This window comes from Chanos chanos, chromosome 6 (genome assembly GCF_902362185.1).
Source record: "Chanos chanos chromosome 6, fChaCha1.1, whole genome shotgun sequence".
Lineage (NCBI taxonomy): Eukaryota > Metazoa > Chordata > Actinopteri > Gonorynchiformes > Chanidae > Chanos > Chanos chanos.
In genome coordinates, this window is record NC_044500.1 from 6,852,623 (window position 1) to 6,878,917 (window position 26,295).

Consider the following 26,295-nt stretch of genomic DNA (forward strand, 5'->3'; position numbering starts at 1 on the left):
CATCCATCCTTTATAACATGATGTCCCACTATGACCAGGGATTCCAGTGCCCTGTAAGACTCACATAAAAGCTTGTTTATCTTACTGCGTATGCACCAAGTTGCACCATTACAGACCAGAGAAGGAAACAAACTCTCTGCATGTTGTGAATGTGAAGGATCAACATTGACTCAGCTGTGAAAGGAAGAGAGAGCTAAAGGAACAGAGGAAAGCACCGAGAGATGCTGAGGTTTTGCTCAGTTTTGGACCTGTGCACACTTCACCAAGCCTGAGATGTTGATTTTAGGCAACGAGCACGTGACAAGGCTGATTTGAGAAAACGAGGGATCGTGTCATCGTGATAACGAGGGAAAATCGTTTGTTGTTCTCTTTCTCAAGTTGAGAAAAAGTCGGAACTTGATGGTATCCCACTGCATGGCAGAATTTCAGAAGTTGAGACAGAAGATAGATAAGTTTATAAACTTGTGTTAATCCAAAGTCAGGAAACAAATCCAATGTGTCCTGTCATATTTTAGCATTTATTTATTTATTTAACTAACATTCTGATCAGCTCTGAAACAGTAGAAATATTATTAATAGTTGTTACATGGATATAGTAAACTATAGAAATACTGTAGGCAACGTGAGTATCAATAGAAATGACCCACCCACTTTCAAGGCTCTTCCCTACTCTCTGTCTCTCTCTCTCTCATCAAAGCATAATGCATACGCGCGCGCGTGTGTGTGTATGTGTGCGCGTGCGCGTGCATGTGCACGTGCATGTGCGTGTATGCGTGCAAAGTACTGAAGATAGCTGATCGCTTAAACTCAGCTCCAGTTTGGTCTATAATCTTCCCATAGCACTGATAAACATCAAGGCCTATGGGTGATGTGTGCTGTGTTGATATCCTGCTCTTCGTGAGGTATCTCAGTGTTAGATTGTTTTACGAGATTAGGAATGGTACATTCAGTCATCAGTATGAAAACTCACATACCTTGAGAACTCAAAAACCTTGGTCAGTGTCTTTTACAGTAGCATGTAACACAAACATACTAGAAATTTTTACATATGTGATTTTGAGAGTGTTTTTGGTCATTTTTCAACATTACAAGGCTGTGTTTATGTCTTTACAACCAAAGTAGCACACTTACTAAGAGCGATTTTGACATATGTCTCTTTTCACTCCTTTGTCAGTTATTTTTGACAAATACTCTGTGTCAGTACACAGAAAGCACGGTGACTCCGGGGGAGAGACTCCTGTACAAACTATGAAAAGACACTGATCTGAAAACACAAATTAGAAAAAAATATATAATTGCATGTAAACACTGTAATGAAATAAGAAAAGAACTTCATTGAGCTGATAAAGTAGTAGTCCAGGCAAGAGGGAATATGTACACAATGGGAGAGTTCATTTCTTTCTGAATAAGTGCTAAGGCAATTTAACACACCAGTTAGTGTCAAGTAGTGTTAAATTTTCATTGTGGAGATATTAACTCCAGTCTGCAGATTTTGCCATGTGTGTTTCTCACCATTTCTGTTTTATGAAACTGAGAATTTCTGTTTAAAACAGAAATACAGAGGTTCAGTTTCCTAGAAGAGTTCCTTTATCAAACTCAAGATTTTCTTAAGCTGCTGTGTGTGTGTGTGTGTGTGTGTGTGTGTTTGTGTGTGTGTGTGTGTGTGTGTGTGTGTGTGTGTGTATGTGTGTGTTGGGGGGGGGTCTCAGTTGTTGATAATATCAGCTTATACATCATGCTACCTTAGTGACTTTGCTGATGTGCAACCACTTACCACTTAACCACAGGTGGGAAACTTTACATGCATTGAGACCAGCATTAAAGCAAAGAATGTTTTAGGAGGTAAACAGTTCTAAGCAGTTTTTATAATACATGGAAATTCAAGGATTTTTAATGAACAAAATTAAAAAGAAACCATATTTAACTTTCTTTATGTGAATTTGAATAACAAAAGGGTGGTCACAAACAGTTAATGCTAAATTTGTGTGAATGGTTGACTTGTCAGCATGAAAAAAAAAGGGGAAAAATCCAGTACAAGACATGAAAGTGAAGGGTTTTTTTTGCACCTACGCTTGGATTAGAAAAGTATTCTGAATTTGAAATTTTAGTACTTTAACCTCATCACTCTAGTTCTTCTAAATTGAACCCTAAAACTGTCATGTGGCATGACAGAATATATATTCTCTCTAAAAAGAACATCTTTCTAAAGAAATGCACCCTATATTGTTTTCCAATAATTTTCCTACTTGGATAAATAAACAATCCATAATTAGGCACTACTTAGATAATTGGATAACAGCCCATTAAAAACAATTTCATGTCACACTATAGGACATCAATTCCTAAGACAGTATCTACTCACCCAGAGCTAACCCTAATGTAATGCATGGATCTCAGAATTTTTGTGTCATTAAAAACATATGTTTCTACATACTAAACTTAATGATTAGTAATTATTTATTTTTTTATTTTTTTATTTTATTCAATTGTGAACAGAGGATAACAAACTCACTGAATATTTTGATGTTCAGTTCAAAATTCTGGATAGAAATGTTTGACCACTGATTGAAATTCCAGCATACTCTACAAATGATCAAGAATATAAACATATGTTTTTAGACAGTTTATTACTTTCTATCTATGTATGAGCCTGGACACGTAAAACAGTATGTCATATGTCCAGCCACCTGAGTGTGTGATTATCTTATGTAGTACTGAAAATAATGAGTCTCTTGATCTCTTAAACTCCACCAGTTTAATCTCTGATCTTCCCATAGCACTGATTAAGAGTGACAGGGCACGAGACATATAGATAGCGTGCAATGCGTTGGTTGCCAGGTCATGGTGAGGTCTCACAGGGTCATATTACGTCTGGGTTTTACAGTGTTTCAAATAGAAATCTCAGAGAGATTTAGGCTGATTGTCTTTTTTTTTTTTTTCAGTTCACCAAGCCCAACTTTTTTACATACTTTTGAGTATTGTCCAGATGACTTTGGAACTTGTTGTCTTGATTCTAAGTGTGAAAACATTCCTTAATTCAGAACTAAAGAACTTTCAGAATTAAAAATTATAAGTGATGTATTCATAGTTATACAACCATGTCAGACTGTGACTGAACTGAGATGATTTAGGACGTTATGACCTTAGGCCTTTAGGCCTTTCAAACATAGCAGGGGTGATTAACCTTTTGTGGACATTTCCTCCCGTTTTTCTTCATAACTTAGCATATCCAATTCCCTGAACTTTTGTGTTTCTGTAGCATTACATGACACCTTTGGCAATGCAGGAGAGTAAGGACTGGTGTGTGCATTCTTTGATGCATGCAAAGTCAGCCACTGTTTCTTTTCAGTTGCCAAATTGAAATGAGATGGAATGACAGTAATGATGAGGTTGAAAATCGATCTTTATCATTAGCTGTAATGCATCAGGAAAGCAATATTTGTACATCAAACATCAGAAAATGATCTAAGCAACACAAATGTTTGAATTGGCATGTTTTATATCTCATGTACTGTTAGCATACGTTTAAATGAAATTTGTAGTAATAGAACTAAAATAATTAACTTTGAACGAAAACATTAAAAAGAAAGTATTACATTTTCATGTAAAACCATTAAGTATAAAACCTCATGAAAAGTGCTGTTAAATATGTCTGTACATTCAAATATTGAGAAGAAAAATGTGCAGAAATTATTGCAAAAGTAAGCAAATAATGATAATAATTATAATAGTAATAATAATAATTTTAATAATAATAACATCGAATCTGCTGCTTCGGTTATGGATAGAATTGCATTTTAAATGTGATAATTACTTTATTTTATTATTTTATCTCTATGACTGGGTGCTGTCTCTCATCTTCATTCTCCTCTTCAAGCTGAGCTGTAACTGTAGCCACATAAACTGTAGACATAAACAAGCCTTTTTTTTTTTTTTTTTTTTTGCATTTTTATCATCTTCTGTTATTTTTACATAAGCGCTTTAAAAGTGTAGCCATGAAGAAATGATCTGATCTTTTTCTTTCATGATAAATGATCCACTCGTTTGAATGAAATTCTAACACCAGAGGACTGAGAGAGGTCTTACCTCGAGCCCTCCAGCATTTCATCACAATTACAATGGTCACCAGCACATACGGAGAGACTACCACCAGAGAGCAGATCAGTCTGTGGGGTGAGAAGTGGAACTCTGAACCTGTATCAGGAAAAGCTAATTAACAAACGCACATGTTCAGGAAAGGAGAGAAAGAGCATAAATTGAGTGTGCTCACCCAAAGCTGTATATGAACGTATTCAAATCATGCTCTGTACCTTTGACTTTAATCCGTCTCTTTGGGGACTCTCCTTTCTCAGGGTATTTACACCAGTACAGACCCTCGTCTGACTTGGAGACAGTTGGGATGGTCATTTTTCCTGTAGTCTGGCTCTGGAGAAGTAATCCATCTTTATAGAAATCAGCTGTGAAGTCTGTGTTGTTATACTGATATCTACAGCTCAGGGTCAAAGTATCTCCCTCAGTCAAAGGATGGACAGGACCCTCCAGGGTTACATGACCACCTATGAAACAGAGCACAGTTAAACATGCTCTAGAGAATATACTAGTACTAATATTAGGATTAATGTAATTCATTGTAATCAGTATAATGAATCACATTTTTAGTAGAACACCCATATGAATATGTGGCATGTATATGAGGCAGGCCAGGTATCAACTTTTCGCATTTCCTTTTTCTGCTGGTTACTTGTTTTACTATTCGTGACAGTGTATAATCAGTGGGATGCCATAACATGTATAGGTCCAGGTAAACATTACCTGAGTGTACGTTTCTTGGAGGAGCACTGACCCTCCCCCTTTTTTTGTCGGTATCCAATGTTCCCAGCCTAACGAAGTGAGGTGTGTGTCAGCCATCAAGGCCTCTCCCCATCTTGTGTAGTATGGTTTACTTAGTTGTGTATACTAGTAACCTGTTTCAGGTGTTGTCTTGATGATCTGTGAACTTGAGTTTCCTCTTTTTGACCTGTATTATAATAAGAGCTGATTGTCCCTGGGGAGGAAGCTAGCTCTAGCATGCAGGGAGACCCCTCATTACATACTGCGGTTAAAAGCACCGGGGTTGTTTTTCACCCTGTGCTGAACGAACACATGTGACTGGTCAGGAGCTGGAGAACCCCCCCCCCCCCCCCCCCCCCCCCCCCACCTTGTTGTTAGTGGGCAATAGTTTTTAAAATTCGTAGGAAAATATTACTATTGGTGCATCATATTGTTGACTCTTTATCTTTAGTAATGAACAAAAGTATTCTTACTGATTGTTCTCGGTAATTTTCTTCATTTTCTTAGGTTTTTGTGTTTGTAGGTCTTACCCCTATTTCTGTTCATTTCCATAAAGATTGTTTTTTGGAAGTCCCAAGGTGGTGTAGTAAGCTCTATCTATATAATTTCTATCTATCTATCTATCTATCTATCTATCTGTCTATCTATCTAAAGAAAAAATGTATGCTACACTATTACATTTGGTCAAATCTGTTGATTAATCTGTACAAACCTGATAAAAGAAACTGCTAAAGGACTTGACATAATCCTGACATGATTAACACAGAAAATTATCAGGATTATGATCTTTACTTTAAAGTATAACAGCGTTTTGTGATGCTTACAGTAAGAAGTACAGTTATATTCCATCTGCTATTAATGACAACTCAGTAGATGAAAAAAAGGTTACATGTTGTTAAGCAATGTTGCTTAGTTGAAGGCTTATTTCTGCCTACCTGAGCAGATTACTCCAACATCTTCCTTATGAACGCAGTCATGTTTTCCCCATCCTCTTGAATCACAGTTCTTCAGATTAGTATCTGACTTTTCACAGTACACATCATCCATCCAGATTGGTCCTGATCCTGAACCAAAACGAGAATTCGAGCAGCACTGTATCTGTACCGCCTTCCCACAGCCCAGCTCTCTACACACCACTGCAGCATCAACCATATTCCAGCCATGACTACACACTGTCCCCCACTGTCCCTCATGAAGAACCTCCACTCTTCCAGCACAGCGACTACCACCATCCACCAGTCTCACACTGTCTGTGGGCCAAAGCAATAGAGTGAGAGAATTATGATTTGCTTTTTAATTTTGTAGAAGATGCTTTTCATAAGTCTTTGTAAGTCGACTTTTATCAAATTTTCTTTGCTTTAAAAAGAGTCTACATACAAATGAAATGCTTAGATTTTTATGATACAGTTGCTACAGTGATATTGCTATTTTTCTTTTTAGATGCAGTAGATACTTTTTTGGGAGAAAAAAATGATATAAGCTGATGTGAAACTTTGTTCAATTGCTGAAGTTCAGAATTGTTTTAAATATGAGTACCTTAAAGTTTTGTAATTACTGGTACCTCACATCATTTTACTAATACAACAGCTAATTTCTAAAAGTAATGAATGCACAGCGAGTTTGCTGTTACAAAATAATTTTATTTGTGACATTGATCATGAAATTTTATTTGTGATATTGACCATGGGAAATTTTACATTCATTTTTAAATACCAACAGTCATGGTATCTGCTTGCTCTGTAGAAAAAGCTTTGTATTGCAAACAACAATTTAGATATTTGGACAAATGATTTTTTGAATATTACATAATAGTTCCTCAATGAGTGTGTTCATCGCTTAAAGTGGTGTCACTGTGTGTCATGGAACCTTCATCTGAAATATGTATGCGTATGTATGTATACATATGTATTTGTGTGTGTGAGAGTGTATACACACACACACACACACACACACACACACACACACACTCAATAAAACAAAATTGTCTTTATTGTCCAATTAATTACTGTCACAGGTTATACAGCGTTAACTGGTTGGATGTAAAGGGGTTGAATATTTGTAAAATATGTTAGTAAATTTTAGAAAATATCTATTAGTGAATATATTACTGAAAATAATATAATATATTCTTAGAATTTATCATTGAGATTAATTTGTGCCTACCTGAACAGACGACTGAAACATCTTCACCGTGATCACAGTCATGTTTACCCCATCCTCCAAACCTACAGTTTTTAAGTGTAGTATCTGACTTATCACACTTTACATCATTCATCCAAATTTGTCCTGATCCTGGGCCAAAATGAGCATTCATCAGTGACTCTTCAGCGTCCCCACAGCCCAGCTCTCTACACACCACTGCAGCATCAGTCATGTCCCAACCATGACCACACACTGTCCCCCACTGTCCCTCATGAAAAACCTCCACTCTCCCAGCACAGCGACGACCACCATTCACCAGCCTCACAGTGCCTGTACAAATGGCAGAAAAATAGAAATAATGAGAGAATGCATGAGAGGGAGAGAGCGAGAGAATGCATGATGGGTGATTGGTTCATGGTATTATGTAGACAAAGAGAAGGAGAGACTGCAGAGTAAGAGGGACCGGGAGATCAGTGAAAAAGCCACTCTTTCTGTTGCCACATGGTGGCACTACACCAGAGTGTCACTTTGGGCATGTGGATATCATCATAACCATCATAACCAATAACCTGTGAAGTTTGAGTCGTGTCAAGCAATGTATGACGAATTTATGACACATTCCTATTTGTGTGGCGAGACATTTAAGTTTATCATTTCGCCATTTCAACACCTTGCAAGATGTCAAAAATCCCTTTGCAAGTTAAAATAAGCAACAACTCGAAATCACATGTCGCAGATCTGAAATGAATCCGATGAGCCGTCTAGGAGTATGTCAAAATGTAACGTGTCAAAACGCACAAAATCCAAAATAACTCACTTCCTGTTGAGTATGACTGATACAATGTACTTCAGATTTGTTCGTCTTGGAGAGACCTACAGGCCTACCAAATTTGGTGTGTGTAGGTGAAACTATATGCCACGCATAAGACTCAACGTCATATAGGGGCGCTATGGAGTCCCTGGGCAACACCTAGGGCCAAGCCTCTGTCCCTGAGTAACTGTCACAAGCACTGATGTGTGTAACAAATTTCATGAAGACAAAGTATAACAATCCTTAGGAAAACAGTAGGGCCTTGCACCTCTGGTGCATGCGCCCCCCGGTGGACAAGTGCTTGGGCCTTAATTAGGGTGAGACCAAGGACTTGCATGAGATAGCAGCCAGGGATGTGGATTCACTGGGTTTGAAACAATGAGCTATTACAACTGTCACAACAAATATCGACATGATACTCTCTTCTTCAAACGAATTCAAATATATTACATAGCAGAATCATCGTCCCTGTCTAAGATGACAACTGGAAGGTTTATAAAAATGACCAATTGCTACTGTGATGTTTTATCTGCAGTAAAGGATGACTGTGAAGAGGCTGAGCATGCTGCTGTGTAAATGACATAAAATTTTATAAACTTATAAAATCTATAATTGAGGTTTAGTTCAGCTTACCTGAGCAGATGGCTCCAACATCCCGACAATAAGCACGGCCATGTCTACCCCCTCGTTTCGATCTGCAGTTTTTCAGCATCGTATCTGACTCACTACACTGCACGTCCGACATCCAGGTTGGTACTGATGCTGGTCTATGAAAATGAAACGTTTTTGAAGCTTCAGCCTCCCCACAGCCCAGCTCTCTACACACCACTGCAACATCTGTCTTATGCCAGTGAATACTGCACACTGTCCCCCACTGTCCGTCATGAAGGACCTGCACTCTCCCAGCACAGCGACTACCACCATCCACCAGCCTCACACTATCTGTGGACAGATGGGCAGAGAGGAAGGATACGTCACTATATGTTAGCTATATGTATGCCAGTCTGTACTATTTCTAGAGAGGTAATGGTCATGTACTGAAAAACAAATCATCATGAAAATTTGACTGCGTATATAGATAAACCTATACATAAAAAAAAATCTGAAAGTTCCCTGTACTAACAGGATAACTGAATTTTTGAGATGACCAGAGAAATAATGACAGTTATGTGACATTGTGCAATCATGGTTACAGGCTGGATGATAAGATTAATGAAGTTGTAAACTTTTTCATCATGTCATCTCATCTCTGAGGTTTTGTTTGGCGTACCTGAACAGACGACTGAAACATCTTCACCGTGATCACAGTCATGTTTACCCCATCCTCCAAACCTACAGTTTTTAAGTGTAGTATCTGACTTGTTACACTTCACATCATCCATCCAGATTTGTCCTGACCCTGGGCCAAAATGAGCATTCATCAGTGACTCTTCAGCGTCCCCACAGCCCAGCTCTCTACACACCACTGCAGCATTAGTCATGTCCCAACCATGACCACACACTGTCCCCCACTCTCCGTCATGAAAAACCTCCACTCTCCCAGCACAGCGACGACCACCATTCACCAGCCTCACACTGCCTGTACAAAAAACAGAAAAATAGAGATAATGAGAGAATGCATGAGAGAGAGAGAGAGAGAGAGAGAGAATAAATTATAATTTGCGTATGTAATTTGCGTATGTTCACTTTCAGCAAAAATTCTTTTCACCTGAGCTCGTGTAATAGAAGAGAATGTTTATTTTGACATTAAGACATAAATTTAATTAGGAAACACACCCATGATCATCGCTGGATGTCACAGTGTGCAAAAGAGGCTGGATGTAAGTGCAGGCCAGTGGTCTCTTTATTCAAAGTAAACATAACAAAAGAGTTTCAAAGACTTACAAAATGCAGATTCAGAGATTCAGGTAAGCAGGAAAACCAAGGCAACACAGGACGAGCACCAAACAACGTCAGACGAAGAAACAGAGCAAACTAAGGAGTACTTATACAGAGCTAAATGAGGCTGAACGAGGTTTAACTAACTGAAGACAGACGTGGACCATGATAGAACTGATAGGGCTAAACCAAGAAACCAGGGAGTAAAAGACTTGAATCAAAACAGGACTGAACCAAGGAGCCTGGAAGAAAATAGCGACCACAACCAACACTGACCACTAGAGGGGGGAAAACAAGATAAACAAAGAGGGACAGAGAGTGATAGAGAGGAGCAGGTCGTGACACTGGGGTAAAACTAATATCTGCTATAATGAAAAACTATGCCAAAATAATGACAAAAATACAAGTACCTGATTTTTGATGATGATAAGAATTATGATGACGACGATGATGATTATTAAATTAAAACAAATCAAATCTGGATAATGATGATGACGATGACATTTCAAATGCGACAAACAATTAAATTGCAAAATACAGAAACATGGCATGTTGTCTAATACTGGTCCTTACACACCTGTACAAGAAATGTTTAAAACCATATGCTACTGCCATCTAACATAATGTTTTTGACAATTAAACAAAGACTTTCCCGGAAATAAGAAGTAGTGTCTAAAATAGGATTCCAGTGCAATCAGTATTGATGAGTAAATTAAATTTCATTTTAGTATTTTTGTTCAGAGTAAAATTAAGTATAAATAAGTAACTAAAATGTCACTGAATCAGATATAGAATTTATTCCAAAGACTAAGACTAAATCTACGTAAAAAAAAACAAACAAAGAAACAAACAAACAAACAAAAAAACGTTAGTCACCACAACAACGTGTGCATTACACTTAAACGTCTTTCACTCAAATGGAAATGAGCATAATAGGTTGGAAAATAGGAGGCATGAATGTTTTTGTTGCTTAAACGAGTTGTAAAATATATTAAACAAAGAACAAAATCATTACCAAGCTTTAGTTCGACCCACCTGAACAGATGACACCAGCATCTTCACTGTGATCACAGTTATTGTTGCCCCATTGTTCTGATTTACAGTTTTTGAGCGCGGTATCTGACTCACGACAGTCCACTAAAGACATCCAGATTGGTCCTGATCCTTCTCCAAAATAAGCATTTCTCGGTGCCTTTACAGTCTCCCCACAGCCCAGCTCTCTGCACACCACTGCTGCATCGGTCAGATCCCAGCCATGGCTGCACACTGTCCCCCACTGTCCATCATGAAGAACCTCCACTCTCCCAGCACAGCGACTACCACCATCCACCAGTCTCACACTGTCTATTTATGAAAGAGACAAAACAGTTTGATGAGGGTTTCCTCTAAAAGGGAGAGTCTGGAAAAGAAAACCATGGGGAGTAAACTGGAGGGAGAAATCAGATGCCTCCATGACTTTAACAGGGACCTGAGAGGTGAGCGCAGCACAGTGTGTGTGGCTATGTGTGCGTGTGTGTGTGTGTGTGATTGTGTGTTTGTGTGATTGTGTACACATGTGCGCATGGTTGAGAGAAAGAGAGAGAGAGAGAGAGAGAGAGAGAGAGAGAGAGAGAGAGAAATCAGTGCTCTGTTTTTATTTAGCCATCTAATTTCTTATTTCATCGTAATTACTTTGCACATTCATCAGTACCACAATAAAACATTTTGTGAATAAATTTGCATAATTTTACAATAGACATGAATCCTTTGTGAGTATAAACATATATTTTCTCTTTTGAGTGACATGATCGCAAATGTTTTTTCCTCACACATAGATACTTTTAGATATCAGCACATAGTGTATGACATTACAGTCATCCCAAACCCATAATCATTCAGTCACTTCTTGACCTGTTGACTAAAAACTTACCACCTGTAATGAGGTGAAACATGGAGGACAGAAAAAACACTCGTAAGCATCTCTCCATCTCGTTCTCACCAGCACTTCCTTCAAACAACTTCACCCAACGTTCTCCTCTGCTGTCCAAGAGTAAACTGTCTCCTCTCAGCCACTACAGAGAGAACAGGCCCTGCCCTAACCCCCCAGTCACACCCAACTATTGCTGACTAAAGAAAATAATCAAACATCAACACTGATATATCAGGTGCTTTTTTTCTCTCTCTCTCTCTCTCTCTCTCTCTTTTTTTTTTTTTTTTTTGCTGATACATCAAAATAACTTAAGCCCTATTGAACAGGAATCCTCCTTATCAGCATGGCTCTCTGAGAAGAAGCAAGACATCTGAGCACAGTACGACAGTCATATATATGTACACATGTGTATACACACACACACACACACACACACACATACAGGCAGGTGACAAATTAAAGGAAAAACCTGAATAAATGAGTGGATATATATATATGTATATAATTTTTTTAAAAATTATGCGAAGGAAGGAGAGACTAGAGTGAACTTATAACAGTCAGCATCAAAGATATTGAACATGTGTAATGCTATCGACACAAATTTAAACAGATTGTCAAAGTATGAGAAATTCTGAAAAGACACAATTAATTTGCTAATAAAATTAAATTTTATGATAATATTTTGTGCATTGAGAAAAACACAACTCCATTTCCATACATTGATTTCAGCTGTTGTTGTCCAGCAGGAGGCAGTATAATACAGTGTATTCTGCATTTCAGAAATGCAATGCATGGTGGATTACTTCACAGAGTTGCAGGGGGTAAAGGGTTAATAATACCAGTAGAGTGGTAAGCTGCATCACATTCCAACTCCTGCTAGTTTCATGTTTTCAGAAGTCATTAAGTTGCTCCTTAATACTTATTATTAAACTGCATCAATATGGTGCATGTTAACAACCATAAAGTAAAATAATAAATACAATTAAAAGTTGAAAAAATATAAATGTCAGTAATGTCAGTTAACACAATGAAAGACTATGGATTTACACTGAACTGAGCAGGACTTACTGTGTACTCATGTACTTAAGGAGGGGGGTCCGAATGGCTTGATGAAAGGTTTTATTTAAGTAATGTTTGCAATTTAATTTTGTCATTTCGGGACCACTGACCGTGTTGCGACCTGTGTGCCTATAGTGTAATTTGTCCTCTAGGTCTCTCATGTGGCTTACTTTGGCCTTTCACTTTTTCAGAAGCCTCAAGGTAAAAAAAAAACAAAAAACCCAAAAAGCCTCGTTATGGCATTAACCATAGTTCACTTAAAATCTCTGCTAGCCTGATTTACAGTTTAGTGTGTGTGTGTGTTACAATATTCCTGTTTTCTCACAGAAATTGAAAATGTAGTTGAAAGACACGTTTTGTAGTGTTTAAGTGTTTCACTTTTCTGATGTTTGTCAGCACAATCGTTAATGGTTTATTGACAACATTACAGCATCACAGAAGGATTGCTAAAAACACTTCTATAAACATCAAATCAAAATATGCAACATAGGTATGACTAAAATCTGTGAGTAGTAGGCCACAGACTGCCCCTTTTAGTGTTCTGATCCAATGTTGGTCATGAGGCCAGGAAGGGCTGGTGTCGAGGAGTAGAGGCCCTCATCTGTGTGGACGCCGAAAGGAGAAAGGGGCAGTGCAAGAATGACCCTTAAGCAGTTGTTCGTGGTAACTGTTCTGCCATATACAATAACCTAATAATTTGCTAAATGTGGTTTTGTTAAAATGGTTTTTGTGTGTTAGTTCAGAAAATAAAATGGCTCAGAAAACCGTTAAAAGTGCTCCCCGATCTGCTGACTTTAGATATTGAGAAGAGAAAAAAATATAAGTCTAGGTATGCGACAAAAACGTAAGTCTCCATTTCAAAAAAAATTTCCTCAGGCCCAGACCCAATATAGCTAGAATCAAACTCTCAATCTCTCTTTCTCTGTCTATCTCATATGAACTATGGTTTCTGACTTCCTCCAACAGGTAAAATTTTGAAGGTTGTTTCCATGCCAGAGTGTATGTGGTCAAACACATAAGACTGAAGCAGCCATGTCCCAGGGTTCCCTGCAGTCATCTCTATAGTCTGGAAGGTTCCAGGGACCAAGCTGAACACATCAGCAATGTGGGAGTGATCCGTCTGAGATAAAAAAAGAGACCAAAAAAGGAAGATAGGAGAGAATGTCCAACTACACTATTTCTTTAAGTAAGCTTATTTGTGTGTGTGTGTCTGTGTGTTTGTGTGTGTGTACCTTGTAGATGAAGCTCTGACCATGGAAATTGACAGTGTGGATCTCATTACCCAAACCCATTAGGTACCAGTTAATCTTCTCTCCCACATTCATCACCAGACCCTGGAGGTTAGCATACAGCTTCCCATTTATACCTGAGAGTGTGACAGAAATATGTCAGAAATAAACACAGAGTTTGACATTAGCACATCCCTGATAGATCATTTTGACAGATACAGTACCAGCTGCTCTGCAGGCTTAACACCTGACCTCCATTATCACTGTTCAGGTGTTCAGAACTGAATTAAGGTCCGTGTGTAATCATTTATTTGAATCTACAGGGTTCCTACAGCTTAATGCAAGTTAGATTTAAGACTTTCTAAGACTTTTTTAATGGCATCTAGAATGAAATTTAAGACCAACTTTACAACAGCTAAAATATGAATAAAGTGTATTCTTCATACTTATGCTTAAAACATTAGTGTGTTTTGTGTGGTATAACTAATTTGCATAGGCTCTTAACAGGTCTGACAAAAACTTGTAGAACAAAATATTTTTTTTTTTCCGTGTGCAGTCAGATTCTCATTCCCGTCTTAATGGCTTGATATCATCTAGTAAAGATAACCTCCCTCTCATTGATAAAAGCATTAATGCAAGAGGCTTTCGGTAAAGTATTTAAAAAACAGATGTTGCCAATTATTTTGAGATTTTAAATCGCAATGTCAAAAAAAAACAATTAATAAAATCCTACTTCCCATGTCTTAGCATTTTTAAAACTTTTGAAAGATTGATTTAAGACCTTTTAATACTAATTAAGGCCTTATTTTTAAATGAATGAATTCAGTGCCTTTTAAGACTTTTTAAGGATCCGCGGGAAGTGAAGTGGTTTCGTAAGTAATTTCATTGGTGTTTCTAAGCTGTTGAATATTGAATTCCAATTCACCGATTCAAGCAGGACCAAAAAAAGCTGTTGTATGATTATGTCTAAAAACTGAAAACAGATGACACACACAAGCATACACTCACCGTGCATCAGGTTGCTTTCCATAAACTCAGAGTCTTCTGTGTCAAAGTGTTTTGGATCCTTGTTGAGGTAAGTTTTAATGTTGTCATCCAGGTACCACGACTCATTCTCATCAAACACCATGAAGAGCAGAGCAAACTCTCTCTGTACGTCTGTCCTCTGTCTCTGATCATTCAGAGTCCCTTTACGACACACAACCAGTGGTCCCACTAAACCACTCATCAAGTCCTGCAACACACACACACACACAGTAAAACATCAGTGTACACACACAGACACAGATACATGCAGACACACACACACACACACACCACCAACAGTCCAGCTAAACCACTCATCAAGTCCTGCAACAAACACACACACACATACAGTAAAACATCAGTATACGTACAAACACACACACACACACACACACATACACAAATCACCAACAGCCCAACTAAACCACTAACCAGGTCCTATAATTCACACACAGTCAGACATCAGTGTACACACACACACACTAATACAAACTATCAATGACCCCTGAACTAAACCACTCAACAGACAGTTCTGCCAATTGCTCAAACATGTTGGAGAGGCAGGTACAAATACCCACATAACACATAAAGACTGCAGTTATTATAGCAAGAAAAAGACATCACCTTAATTTAAGTGCCTTCGTGTCACATCTTACGTTTTAAACATGTAAAACACATTTTGTGAGAATCCACTCACCAATACAATATTATTGCTTTTATTATTGTTAGTTACCTTGACGAAATCAGCTGTGGAGTAGTAGGCATATGTTATACATGCTGGGTCAGACGGTCCTGGGCCGGACCTTTCTGGAACATTCCACTCATATACCCTCACACTGCCTGTATAGCAAACACACACACACACACCACACACACAAACACACACACAAACAAACAAACAAATGAACATAGAGAGATATTTCAGAATATCTCCTGTAAACTTATCTAATTCGATAGATGCATTACGGGTGTGGTCATACTTGGCTTTGTCATAAATAGGCATTGTTAATTGGAAGAGGCTTAAAAGGTGACAGTTGGGTGTGGTTGGTTCACAGTGGGAATGGGAGTGGTTTGAGTGTATGTGGTTGGATACATGATGAGTGGGCGTGGTTAATATGTACCTGGCTGAGCAGGTGACCGGTGTCCCCCTCTGGTCTTCACACCATGAGCGTAAAGTGAAAACGGTTTAGTGGCTTTATTCTTAAACACAACCTGAATCCTTTCACCAACCTCAGCCCTGAGAATAGGACCTGTAACACACACACACACACACACATTAGCATTTCAACTGCATTCATCAGAGGTGATCTTTTTATTGTAAGTAAATTCAAAGAAAAGTTTTTCAGCTCTCACACTTATTTGTATGACTAGTTGTCATTGTAGAAAAATAAACCAGTATAATGCTAGACTCAGAGCACTGGATTTTAAACTGGTTGTACAGCAATGACTAGCTCCCTTTACTTTAGCCTACTCTGTTAGTCCCCTCATTTGGCAAATAAGGGAATCATATTCCACCAGAAAGTGCTGAAAATGAACCTCATTAATTTACATTTCAAAAATGTAGTTCCAGTTTCAATGATGCAGCAACCAGAGCTGATGGCTTTATTGACCACCTGACTATCTCTCACAGAAACATGATCAGTGGACTACAGCTTGCTAGCCATGTTTGTGTGTAAATCTTTATGGCATTTTAATAATAGTATTATTCATTTGTCCTATCAGCTCTGTCTAATAATGTATTGCCATTGTTCCAGGTATCATGTATAATGTTCAGAAAAAATTTACTCAGAATGCCCAGATGCTCCTCATGTTTTTTCTGTGTCCTGAAAGTGTCGTCTGTGTATTCACGAAACACGACCTTTTTGTATTTAGAGCCAATCTGATCCTCTGAGTGAGTGAGGAACACACTTCCATAACTGAGAGACTGACTGAGAAAGAGAGAGAGAGGGAGAGAGAGAGAAAGAGAGAATTAGGAGAATAAAGGGTTATAAAAAAAGAGAGAGAGAGAAGTAGCAAAAGAGGTAAACATCATGTAACCATTACTAAAAAGCTTTGAATGAAGTACAGAGATGGACACAGGGAGCTGTGCTCAGCTGTGATATTTGATTGTGTACATTTATCTAAATTCAGGCTGATTGTGAAGTTTCAGTCCCAGAATGAAAGAGATGTATGTTTGAGTGTACCTATCGTTGATACTGGCACTATATCTCTCCACTTCCCAGGTACGATCAGTGGCGTAATCCCACTCCACCTCTACAGCAGCCAGAAAGTAACGAACAGGAGGCTGAGAGGGCGTGGCTGTTGACCTTTGACTCCCCTTACAGTGTTTCACTGTGTAGTGTTGCCGCATGCCCGCTCTGTAGTGATCACTTGTTAGAGAGCTCACCTCAAATGGACCTAATGTCAGAGGTCAAAGTTCACAGAGAGGTCAAAGGATCGTGAGACAGAGGGTAATGGTAATGTAAGGAGTAAAACTGAGCTGAAATCATACAACCAAAATGATGTCTATCTGCAATAAGAGACAGAAATGCTTCTAGAGAACTGTCTGTAAATATTAATGTGTCCAGTTCATCTGCCTTGGCATTCACCAACAATTTGTTTCTGTATGTATTTATTGTTCCTGCTAATCTGTGTGCATGATTTATTATGTTTTATTGTCGATGTTTTCCTGAGCTTAGCAAAATCATTTCAACTAAGCTTTGGCAAGTAATATTCTGTGCTCTTCTATAACTCAGACTGTCCCCTGGAAAGCACTGAAGCAATAATTCCAGACGGTGTACAATTCAAAGGAGGATCTTCCTAATAACTGACTGTGGGAGATAGACACACCGTCGTTGTCTGGCGTCATGGTAACAGTAACACTGGTGTGGGGAAAGAGACTCAGTGTATCCTGGTTCGTGTTGTCCCTTTTAAAAGTGTTCCCCTGGAAATGAACACCATGAATGTCTTCTTCAGTTCCCAAACCCAGTGTGTGCCACACAACATGGTCCCCCTCACACGAATCCAGTCCAGGAAGGTTCCCGTACATATATCCATTCACCGCTGGGTGGAAACACAAAAATCAGACATGTAGATACATACAAGAACATTAAAGTTCAGGAGGGTTTGGCCAGGGAAGTAGGTGGAGTGAACACACACACAGACACACAGGCACACAGATTCACACACACACGCGCGCGCGCACATACCATGCATTTTATTGCTCTCCTGAAAGTCTTGGCTATCTTTGTCAGACTTGTCACTGCCAAACTTCTGAATGTTGTCATCCAGGTACCAGCTCTCATTCTCATCAATCACAGAGAACAGCAAGAACAGCTCCCTGTCTACCTCTTTCTGAAATACATATACACAGATGTGCAACAAATGTACTTACAAATACAATAACACACACACACACACAAACACACACATGCATGTATACAAAGCATGCAAACACATATTTATGCACGCTAAAATTTTTGCGCATGCATGCATGCGAGCGCGTGTGCGTAAGTGCGTGTGTTACCTGCTTCATACTGTCATCCAGTGCTCCTCTCTTACACACCAGTAGTGGCCCCACCAGGCCTGAGTTGGTGTCAGGGACGGGGTCAGAGGCAGAGTAATATAAATATGATAAACAGGGCGGGTCACTGTCAGAGGGACCTTCAGTCACTTTCCACCGATAGATGAAACGTTCACCTGGAGGTACACTAGCTCCATCCTTCTGGGATCCTGTATAGAAAGGGGTTTAGAATCTGTTCATCTAGTCTTTGAAGTTTGTGTTTAACTACTGCTGACTTAATCTGCACAGAACAACAAACATGATGACAAATGTACCCTTCCTAAACTATTTTTAATTCAATATAATGTGTGTTTTGTTTAAAAGTGTGTGTGAATGTGATCATCTCACCATCTTGGTACTTGGCTCCTTCATAAGCTTTTTCATAATGCAGACCGTGAGGCTGGATACTGTAGTTATACTTGGCTTTGTTCAGGAATGTTACCACCACAACATCACCTGTCTCCGCCCGGATGACTGGGCCTATCAGAGGAGATGGTGACGGATGTGAATAGTGTGAGCGATGAAAAAGATTAATTAGTAAAATGCACTAAATTTAACACGGAATAATTTATAAATACAGTATCTAACCAGTGTAAGGCTTGACAAAGGCTGATTTTTTGCAGTGACTGCAGCTGAGTTAGAGAGTGTGATAAAGGTATTGAATAGGAACATGTTCACACTGGAACAATCTAAACTGGGTTAACATAGCAAGTATATGAGTTGTCCTGAACAGATGTTAGTTAAACTGAAGTGAACTCATATACTTTATGGGTATCACATTCGTCTTTATTACATTGATACACTGGGTCAGAAACACTGGGTACTGGCTTGGGAGGTTTAGTGTGCATAATGATTAGTCTCATATAATCAGATGGTAACACAGAGGTGTTAGATTTTTTTAAGAAGGTCCTTCAACAAGTTTAACAGCTGACAGACTTCATCCATTGAACCGATACCAAAATATTTTTCTGTAATGTAATATATGCAGTACCAAATAAAACTAGAGAATATGTAAGAATATGACCCTGTGTGACTTCAGTATTGTCACAGTGAGTTTATGGTTATACTTTGAAAAATATATTACCCAGAATGCCTAGGTGTTCTTCTTGGCTTTCTACAGTGGTGAATGTACTGTCAGTGTACCGTACATAATGAACTTTCTGGTAAATTCCACCAAGTCGACCATCTTCTCTGCTGAAGAAAACCTCCGAATCACTGCACACAGAGAACAAGCAATGATGGTGTGTATGTCTGCATAAGTGTGTTTTTTCACTAGTTTACACATGAGCGTGTGTTTACCTGTCCGGTGTGGTTAGAGGTTGGCCAGTAAAGGTGTTCATATCAAGGGGAGCATAGTCCCACATAATCTCTTCTGCTGCAATGTAGTAATGTCTCTCATGGCCAGGGGGCGCTGTAGGTGCTGCTTTAAACTTTGAGTCACAGGCAGAGACCTGGTAGAAGGCCTGCATACCCGCTGAACACAGGACCAGAAAACAGAGGGAGAGCCAGAGAGAGAGACACACACACACACACACACACACATAGAGAGAGAGAGATCTAATTGTTTAAATACTGGCAGATAAAGAGAACATTAATCAAATCTTTATTTATTTATTTTTAACAAATACACAGTAATTATGAGTACCTTGTATATGGGCATTGACCTGACAGCTGAGCAACCATTTTCCAATTGTCCTGGGAATCATCTCCGCAGTAACAGAAGTGCCGGGAAACAGACTGAGGACATCAGTACGGTGACCTCTGTCCAGAAGGGTGTGGCCATGGAAGTAGGCGGAGTGAATATCACCTTCATTACCAATACCAAAGAGATGCCAGGATACCATGCTGCCCTTACAAACCTCCAAACCAGGCAAATTACCATACACATATCCATTTATAGCTGAGAGAGAGAGAGAGAGACAGAGAGAGAGAGAGAAAGAGAGAGAGAGAGAGAGAGAGAGAGAGAGAGAGCCCCTGTTTACACCTTGCATTAAGATCCGATTTTGGTGATCCAATCAAAAGTGGACAGCTCAAAAGTACAGGTGTAAAGCATCCAATGTGCATTGAGGTCGCATCGAGATTCGAACACTCAGACCACATTCTGAGGTGGTCTGGAAAGCATATGACCACATTCTTACAGCAGTGTAAAGGCGAATGCGAACTCGACCACATTGAACGACCCCCTACTCAACTGACGTTCTCTGCTTACGCGGAAGTATGAACTCATTCGTGTATGTAGCCTACATATTCGCTCGCCCGTTCGACGTCATATTGAATTGCGACAACAGGCAACAACAACAACAGGCAAAATGGATATAGTTTTGATTTCTTCTTCTTCTTCTTTTAATTTCCGGTAGACTTGGCACGGATCGTGCATTGATGCCTCCCGCCAACGTTTAACGTGAAAAAGCTTAATGTGGCTTAATGTCCGAAAACTGCGATCAATGATCACCAAATATCTCTAGGACATCTCTTGTTAGAAACGCCTCTTCCTGTCAAACATCTAAATCGAAATCCTAGGAGTATGGTCGTTATCTCACGTTAAGCGTCTTCCTCTCCACTGACGCCCATTATACGGAAACAGTTTAACGTGCTTTAATGTCCCAAAACAGTGATCAATGATCACCAAATTCGTCTGACATCTCACATGTTATAAGCACTATTTCTAATTTAAAAAAGCAAAAGTGAAATTCAGTGAAAGGCGTAACGCGTTGGAGATAATTTACGTCTTTATTTGCATGTAGAGCGGGGAAGTGAGATCCGATCTCAAGTGGTCATTCGAGACACGGATTCTAAAGCCAGGTGTAAACGGACATACTTAGAGCCAACCACCTGTGATCGGACCACCAGAATCGGATCTTAATGCAAAGTGTAAACAGGGCCAGAGAGAGTGTGAGAGAGAGAGATTAGCGATGTCAAGCCTTCAAAAGCCTAATATGTAAGAACACCTGTCACAAATAAATTGTATCTCACATTTTTTACTTTGCTTTTTTTTACTTTGTCTTTTCTTTTCTATTCTTTGCTTTTATTCTTGAAGTACACCCTCGTAGCCAATCATATTAGAAAGACAGCCATAATCAGAAAAAAGGGAAATGACTTCTTCATTTACGTTGTAAGGTTATCATAACAAATGTACTTTTTTTTTTCACTGCATTGTAAATTGGTCATGAGGAGAAATGTTACCTGAGATTTGAGTAAATTCAGAGGATTTCTGAGAAATTACAGAACGCAGTCTTGTTATAGGCTAACACAAGGTCTGCAGCTGACATGAGAGAAATCAAAAAATGATGTATGGAACCAAAAGGTATAAAATTTGAAATTACTGCAATAAGAATTTTAAATACCAGGTAAGTAAACTTAGAAAAGGTACTGTTTTAAGGAAGAGTTACACCTTAAGTTGTCTATCTGACACATTTTTTTCTGTAAATTAATGCCAGTGTGTTACAGGTAAAAGGTTGGGTGGCTTACAGTGCATTAAATTGGACTCCTGAAATTCCTCATCCTCCGTGTTAACCCCATCTGGGTCTGTGCAGAACCTCTTAATGTTCTCATCAAGGTACCAGCTGAGGTTCTCATCCACAACACTGAACATGAGGATGAAGTCCTGATCCACATCAGAGCGACTCACATCATCTTTCAGAACCCCTGAGGAGAGACAGACAGAGCTGTCACCGTGACAGACAAGAGAACATCATTATAGTAATATTATTTTAGTCACGACTTTACATGTTTTTGTTTGTGTGCTACACATAATGCTACGTATTGTTATCTGACTCTTTCATTTTAATGAGGGCATCTGTTTATGTGTTTGTATGCATGTTTTTTTAACACAGACATTTTGTGTGTGTGTGTGTGAGAGAGAGAGAGAGAGAGTGTGTTTGTGTGTGTGTGTGTGTGTGTGTATGTCTTACCTTTCTTACAGGTGAGCAGAGCCCCTATCAGTCCTGATGCGATGTCTTTGGGTGCATCAACATGGGAATGGTAAGGCCAGGTGAGGCAGTTGGCGTCGCCCTCTGCTGGAGCATATTCTGGTGTGACCCTCCATGTGTAGGTGTGAGTTTGCCCAGGTTGGACATGATCGTCCTCCTTCAGTTTTCCAGATGTTTCATCTGGATACCATGCACCTGAGGGGAAAACAGCATGATGTCATTCAACTGACCCATTCTCAGTGTTCATCAAATTTACTGAATCCTGACTGACTTACTGAGATACACTTGAATAGTTATGATGCTCATAAAAATTAGATAGCATGATATAGTATCCTGTGTAATACATGGTGTGCCACTAACATAATATCAAAATGTGGCCCTTTACTGATCATTTATACACGTATGACATAAGCATCTTCTAGATATGTGAAAGAATATGTTTACATATATTCATAAATAAATGAAAGATTTTTGCATATGTTTTACGTAGTAGTGGGAGGAAGGGTCTAATAGTTTAACTGAGAGTTACTAAATCTGTTATTATGTGCAAATGATCTCATAAGAGATAACCTGGCGGATAGGGTATTTTTAATGCATCAAGTATTGTTCATCTTCAATGTTTTTCCTGCATCTGAGTACGTTTTAAAGTAGATAATCTTTAAAACATGTATGTGTCTGTTAATATGAATAACATTACCCTCAGAGTCTTTCTCGTAGAAAACTCCATGTGGATGAAGAGAGTATGGTCTTGAGGCAAAGTTCTTCAGATGGACCACAATCACATCACCGACCTCAGCCCGGAGCACTGGGCCCAGGAAACCTAGCCAGGCGGGTTTAGGGATTTCAGTAGAGTATGTAGAATCCGTGTACTGTCTGTAGATGGCTTTCCTGTACACTCTGCCAATATGACGAGGGCCTGACGTCAGGAACACGGAGGAGTGTCTATACCAGACAAGGATTCAACAACAATGACCAAAGTGAAACTATTTTTTGTAGAGGATTTATTTATTTTGACATGGACTGTTTTAAGTTGTAATTGTAGTTTAAGATAAGTTGTATACTACTACTACTACTACTACTAATAATAATAATGAACTATATCAACTATATGTCACCAGCTCTGTTCATTCATGAAAATAATTTCTGAGAAGCCTCACTCATCGTCAGCGATGTTCTGGCCGCTGATTATGTTTTTGCCGCTGGGTGCATAGTCCCAGTCTTCTTCCCGAATACCGATAAAGTACGTTGTCTTGATACATTCGACGGTATTCAGGGCTAGCAGAACTACTAGCGCTAACAACGCCATCCCAGTTTTTTGTAGCTTTTTAAACAGCAGATCAAAGTACCTCGCCTTGAAGCGTAGAGAAACGCAAACAAACATCTAGCCAACCTAAAAGACAATGTCACGTAAAGTACATTTTTCAGCTATAAAATAAACATCGCCAGTAAATTCTTGACCTAACAGAAAGGTACTCTCCGTTAAAACCAAAAGTAGCAATTCAAGCCACGCCTTTTATTTATGGACATTTGGGGGTGGAATGAACTCCACACACCAACACCATCAGTCTCTGGTATCATTCATTGTAGATTCTCATACTTTCGTATGGTACTGGATGTCCGCAAATGCAAATGCATCTCACAAAATATTAAAACTGTGTTATAATGCTTCAAACAATTATTACTTTGTTATAGATAATACAGTTGTAGTTCGTCGAAATTGTGGAGTAATATGTACTGTTGGTCCTTCATGTGGTTTACTGCGGGAATTCGCTCCCTCTAAAGTCTCCTAGTAAAAATTACCCATTTATGACCACTATTATCCTCAGTCCACTTACAATCTGTTTAACTAAATTTTTCTTGTTTTGTTTCTGATTTTGGTTTTTGCAGAATTTCGAATTTTGCTATCAGCAATAGTGGTTTACTAATTCCTCTCTGTTACAAATGTATATATATATATATATATATATATATATATATATATATATATATATATATATATATATTTATTTATATAGCACAGTTTTAAAACAGCCTGTGGCTAACCAAAGTGTTTTACATGGTAAAAGTAAGGGGTATAAAAATTTAACAGGCAACAACAAAAACATATAAAACTCAGCTTTAAACATCTTAAAATCCAAAGAAAACAAGTGGGTTTTTAGCCTGGATTTAAAACATTTGATGGTGGGGGCTGATCGAACATGTAAAGGGAGGCTTTTCCACATCTTGGGCCTGGCCACAGAAAAAGCACGGTCTCCTTTACGCCTCAAACGACTGTTTGGGAGAAGATCTCAGTACCCTAGGGGGACACTGTGTATGTATAAGGTCACTGAGGTATGCTGGAGTTAGCCTGTGCAAAGCTTTAAAAACAAACAATTACATTTTGAACTCGACTCTAAATTTCTCTGGTAACCAGTGCAATGATGTTAAAATCAGAGTAATATGGCATGATTTTTTTTTTTACTTCCTTAGCAGGCGTGCGGCTGCATTTTGCACTAGCTGAAGACGTTGCAGAGTAGTTTGACGAAATATAGTGCGTTGCAGTAACTCAGGCGAGACGAAATAAAAGCACGGATAATTTTCTCGAAGTCTTTAAAAGAGAACACGTGTTTGACCTTGCTTAAAACTCTAAGATGGTAAAAAGACGACTTGACAACAGCATTGATTTGCTTATTAAATGTAAGATCAGGATCAAATAAAATCCTGAGATTCTCAGCATAGGGTTTCACATAACCAGAGAGTTACCCTTGAGTGCAAGCTACATTTCTAGCAACATCTGGAGATCCAACAATTAAAAATTGCATCTTACTCTCATTCAGTTTTAAGAGGTGGCTAGCCACCCAGTGTTTGATCTCGTTTAGGCGTTCGAACAAGCATTTCAGTGCACCAGGACCGCCAGGTCTCAAAGGGAGGTACAGCTGTGTATCATCAGCATAGCAATGATAGGATACTCCATGTCTTTTCATATTTTGGCCCAGGGGTAACATGTTTAATGAAAATAAAGTACAGCTGAGCCTCCTTGTGGTACACCATACAAGAGAGTGGCAGGGACAGACAACGAACAGCTAAAAGAAACTGAAAAGGTTATCCTCTCTAAGAAAGAAGCAAACCATTTAAGTGCTGTGCCTGAGATGTCCACCCAGTGCTCCAGGTGCTGTTGAAGAATGTGGTGGTCATATAGTATCAAAGGCAGCACTAAGATGTAACAACATTAGGATTGCACCGTCTCTACCATCCACAGACAGCAGTAAGTCATTCGTAACTTTGAGTCATGCAGATTCAGTGCTGTGCTTTGCACGGAAACCAGACTGGAAAATATCGAAATGGTAGTTCTGAAATTGGCCTTTAGTTATTTGGATCGGTGCCATCAGAAACAGGCTTTTTGTTGAGTGGATGCACTACGGCATGTTTAAAAAAGGTTGGCACTTGGCCGGAAATGAGAGAGCTATTTATAATTGATAGAATGGAGGAAAATTTGACTACGCTGTCAAAACCCTCTTTCCGAACTCTGGGAGGGACAGGGTCGAGTGGGTATGAGGAGGGTTTTAAATCTGAGATAATTTTGCTTAATTGGGAGAGGGAGATCGTGTGTATTGGAGAACCTGCTACAAGGGCACCTCTGGAACAAACATGGGCTCAGGTAGCAGATATCTTACTCACAAAGAAATTAAAAAAACTATCACAGCTGAGTGATGATCACTTATCACTAAAATCACTTATATGAACAAAAGATCAAAATATACAACCTATACAACATAAGTCTGTCTTAATTCTGTGTAAGGTAACAAGAGATTTTTCACGGAACAGGTTCAGCTCAGGACCAAGCAGGACCAAGCCTGTTCTCAGACAGAGTTTTAGAACAGAGCTGAGAGATTTCCTTAAATAGGCAAACCCTGCCTTTTCCCCTTTACATGTAACAATGACACCAAAACAGTAATGTGCAT

The 26,295-nt window shown here is 38.9% G+C and overlaps 2 protein-coding genes across 2 annotated transcripts; both read right to left on the reverse strand.

The window, feature by feature from the left end:
* Positions 1 to 7,293: 7,293 nt before the first annotated feature.
* Positions 7,294 to 11,628, reverse strand: LOC115814134 (deleted in malignant brain tumors 1 protein-like). The gene is made up of 6 exons (XM_030776862.1): positions 11,571 to 11,628; positions 10,697 to 11,005; positions 9,054 to 9,362; positions 8,591 to 8,725; positions 8,417 to 8,478; positions 7,294 to 7,302 (listed from the first exon to the last, which is right to left on the reverse strand). Exons 1-6 carry the CDS (start codon positions 11,626 to 11,628, stop codon positions 7,294 to 7,296), a joined length of 882 nt encoding a protein of 293 aa, XP_030632722.1.
* A 1,663-nt stretch (positions 11,629 to 13,291) lies between these two features.
* Positions 13,292 to 23,660, reverse strand: LOC115814138 (hephaestin-like protein 1). Its single transcript, XM_030776863.1, has 18 exons — positions 23,512 to 23,660; positions 23,052 to 23,296; positions 22,337 to 22,549; positions 21,894 to 22,070; positions 20,071 to 20,325; positions 19,725 to 19,899; positions 19,510 to 19,640; positions 18,774 to 18,905; positions 18,390 to 18,595; positions 18,073 to 18,217; positions 17,714 to 17,926; positions 17,068 to 17,281; positions 16,670 to 16,800; positions 16,006 to 16,134; positions 15,618 to 15,724; positions 14,867 to 15,092; positions 13,862 to 13,995; positions 13,292 to 13,749 (listed from the first exon to the last, which is right to left on the reverse strand). Exons 1-18 carry the CDS (start codon positions 23,658 to 23,660, stop codon positions 13,570 to 13,572), a joined length of 3,162 nt encoding a protein of 1,053 aa, XP_030632723.1. The 3' UTR covers positions 13,292 to 13,569.
* Between the last annotated feature and the right edge of the window lie 2,635 nt (positions 23,661 to 26,295).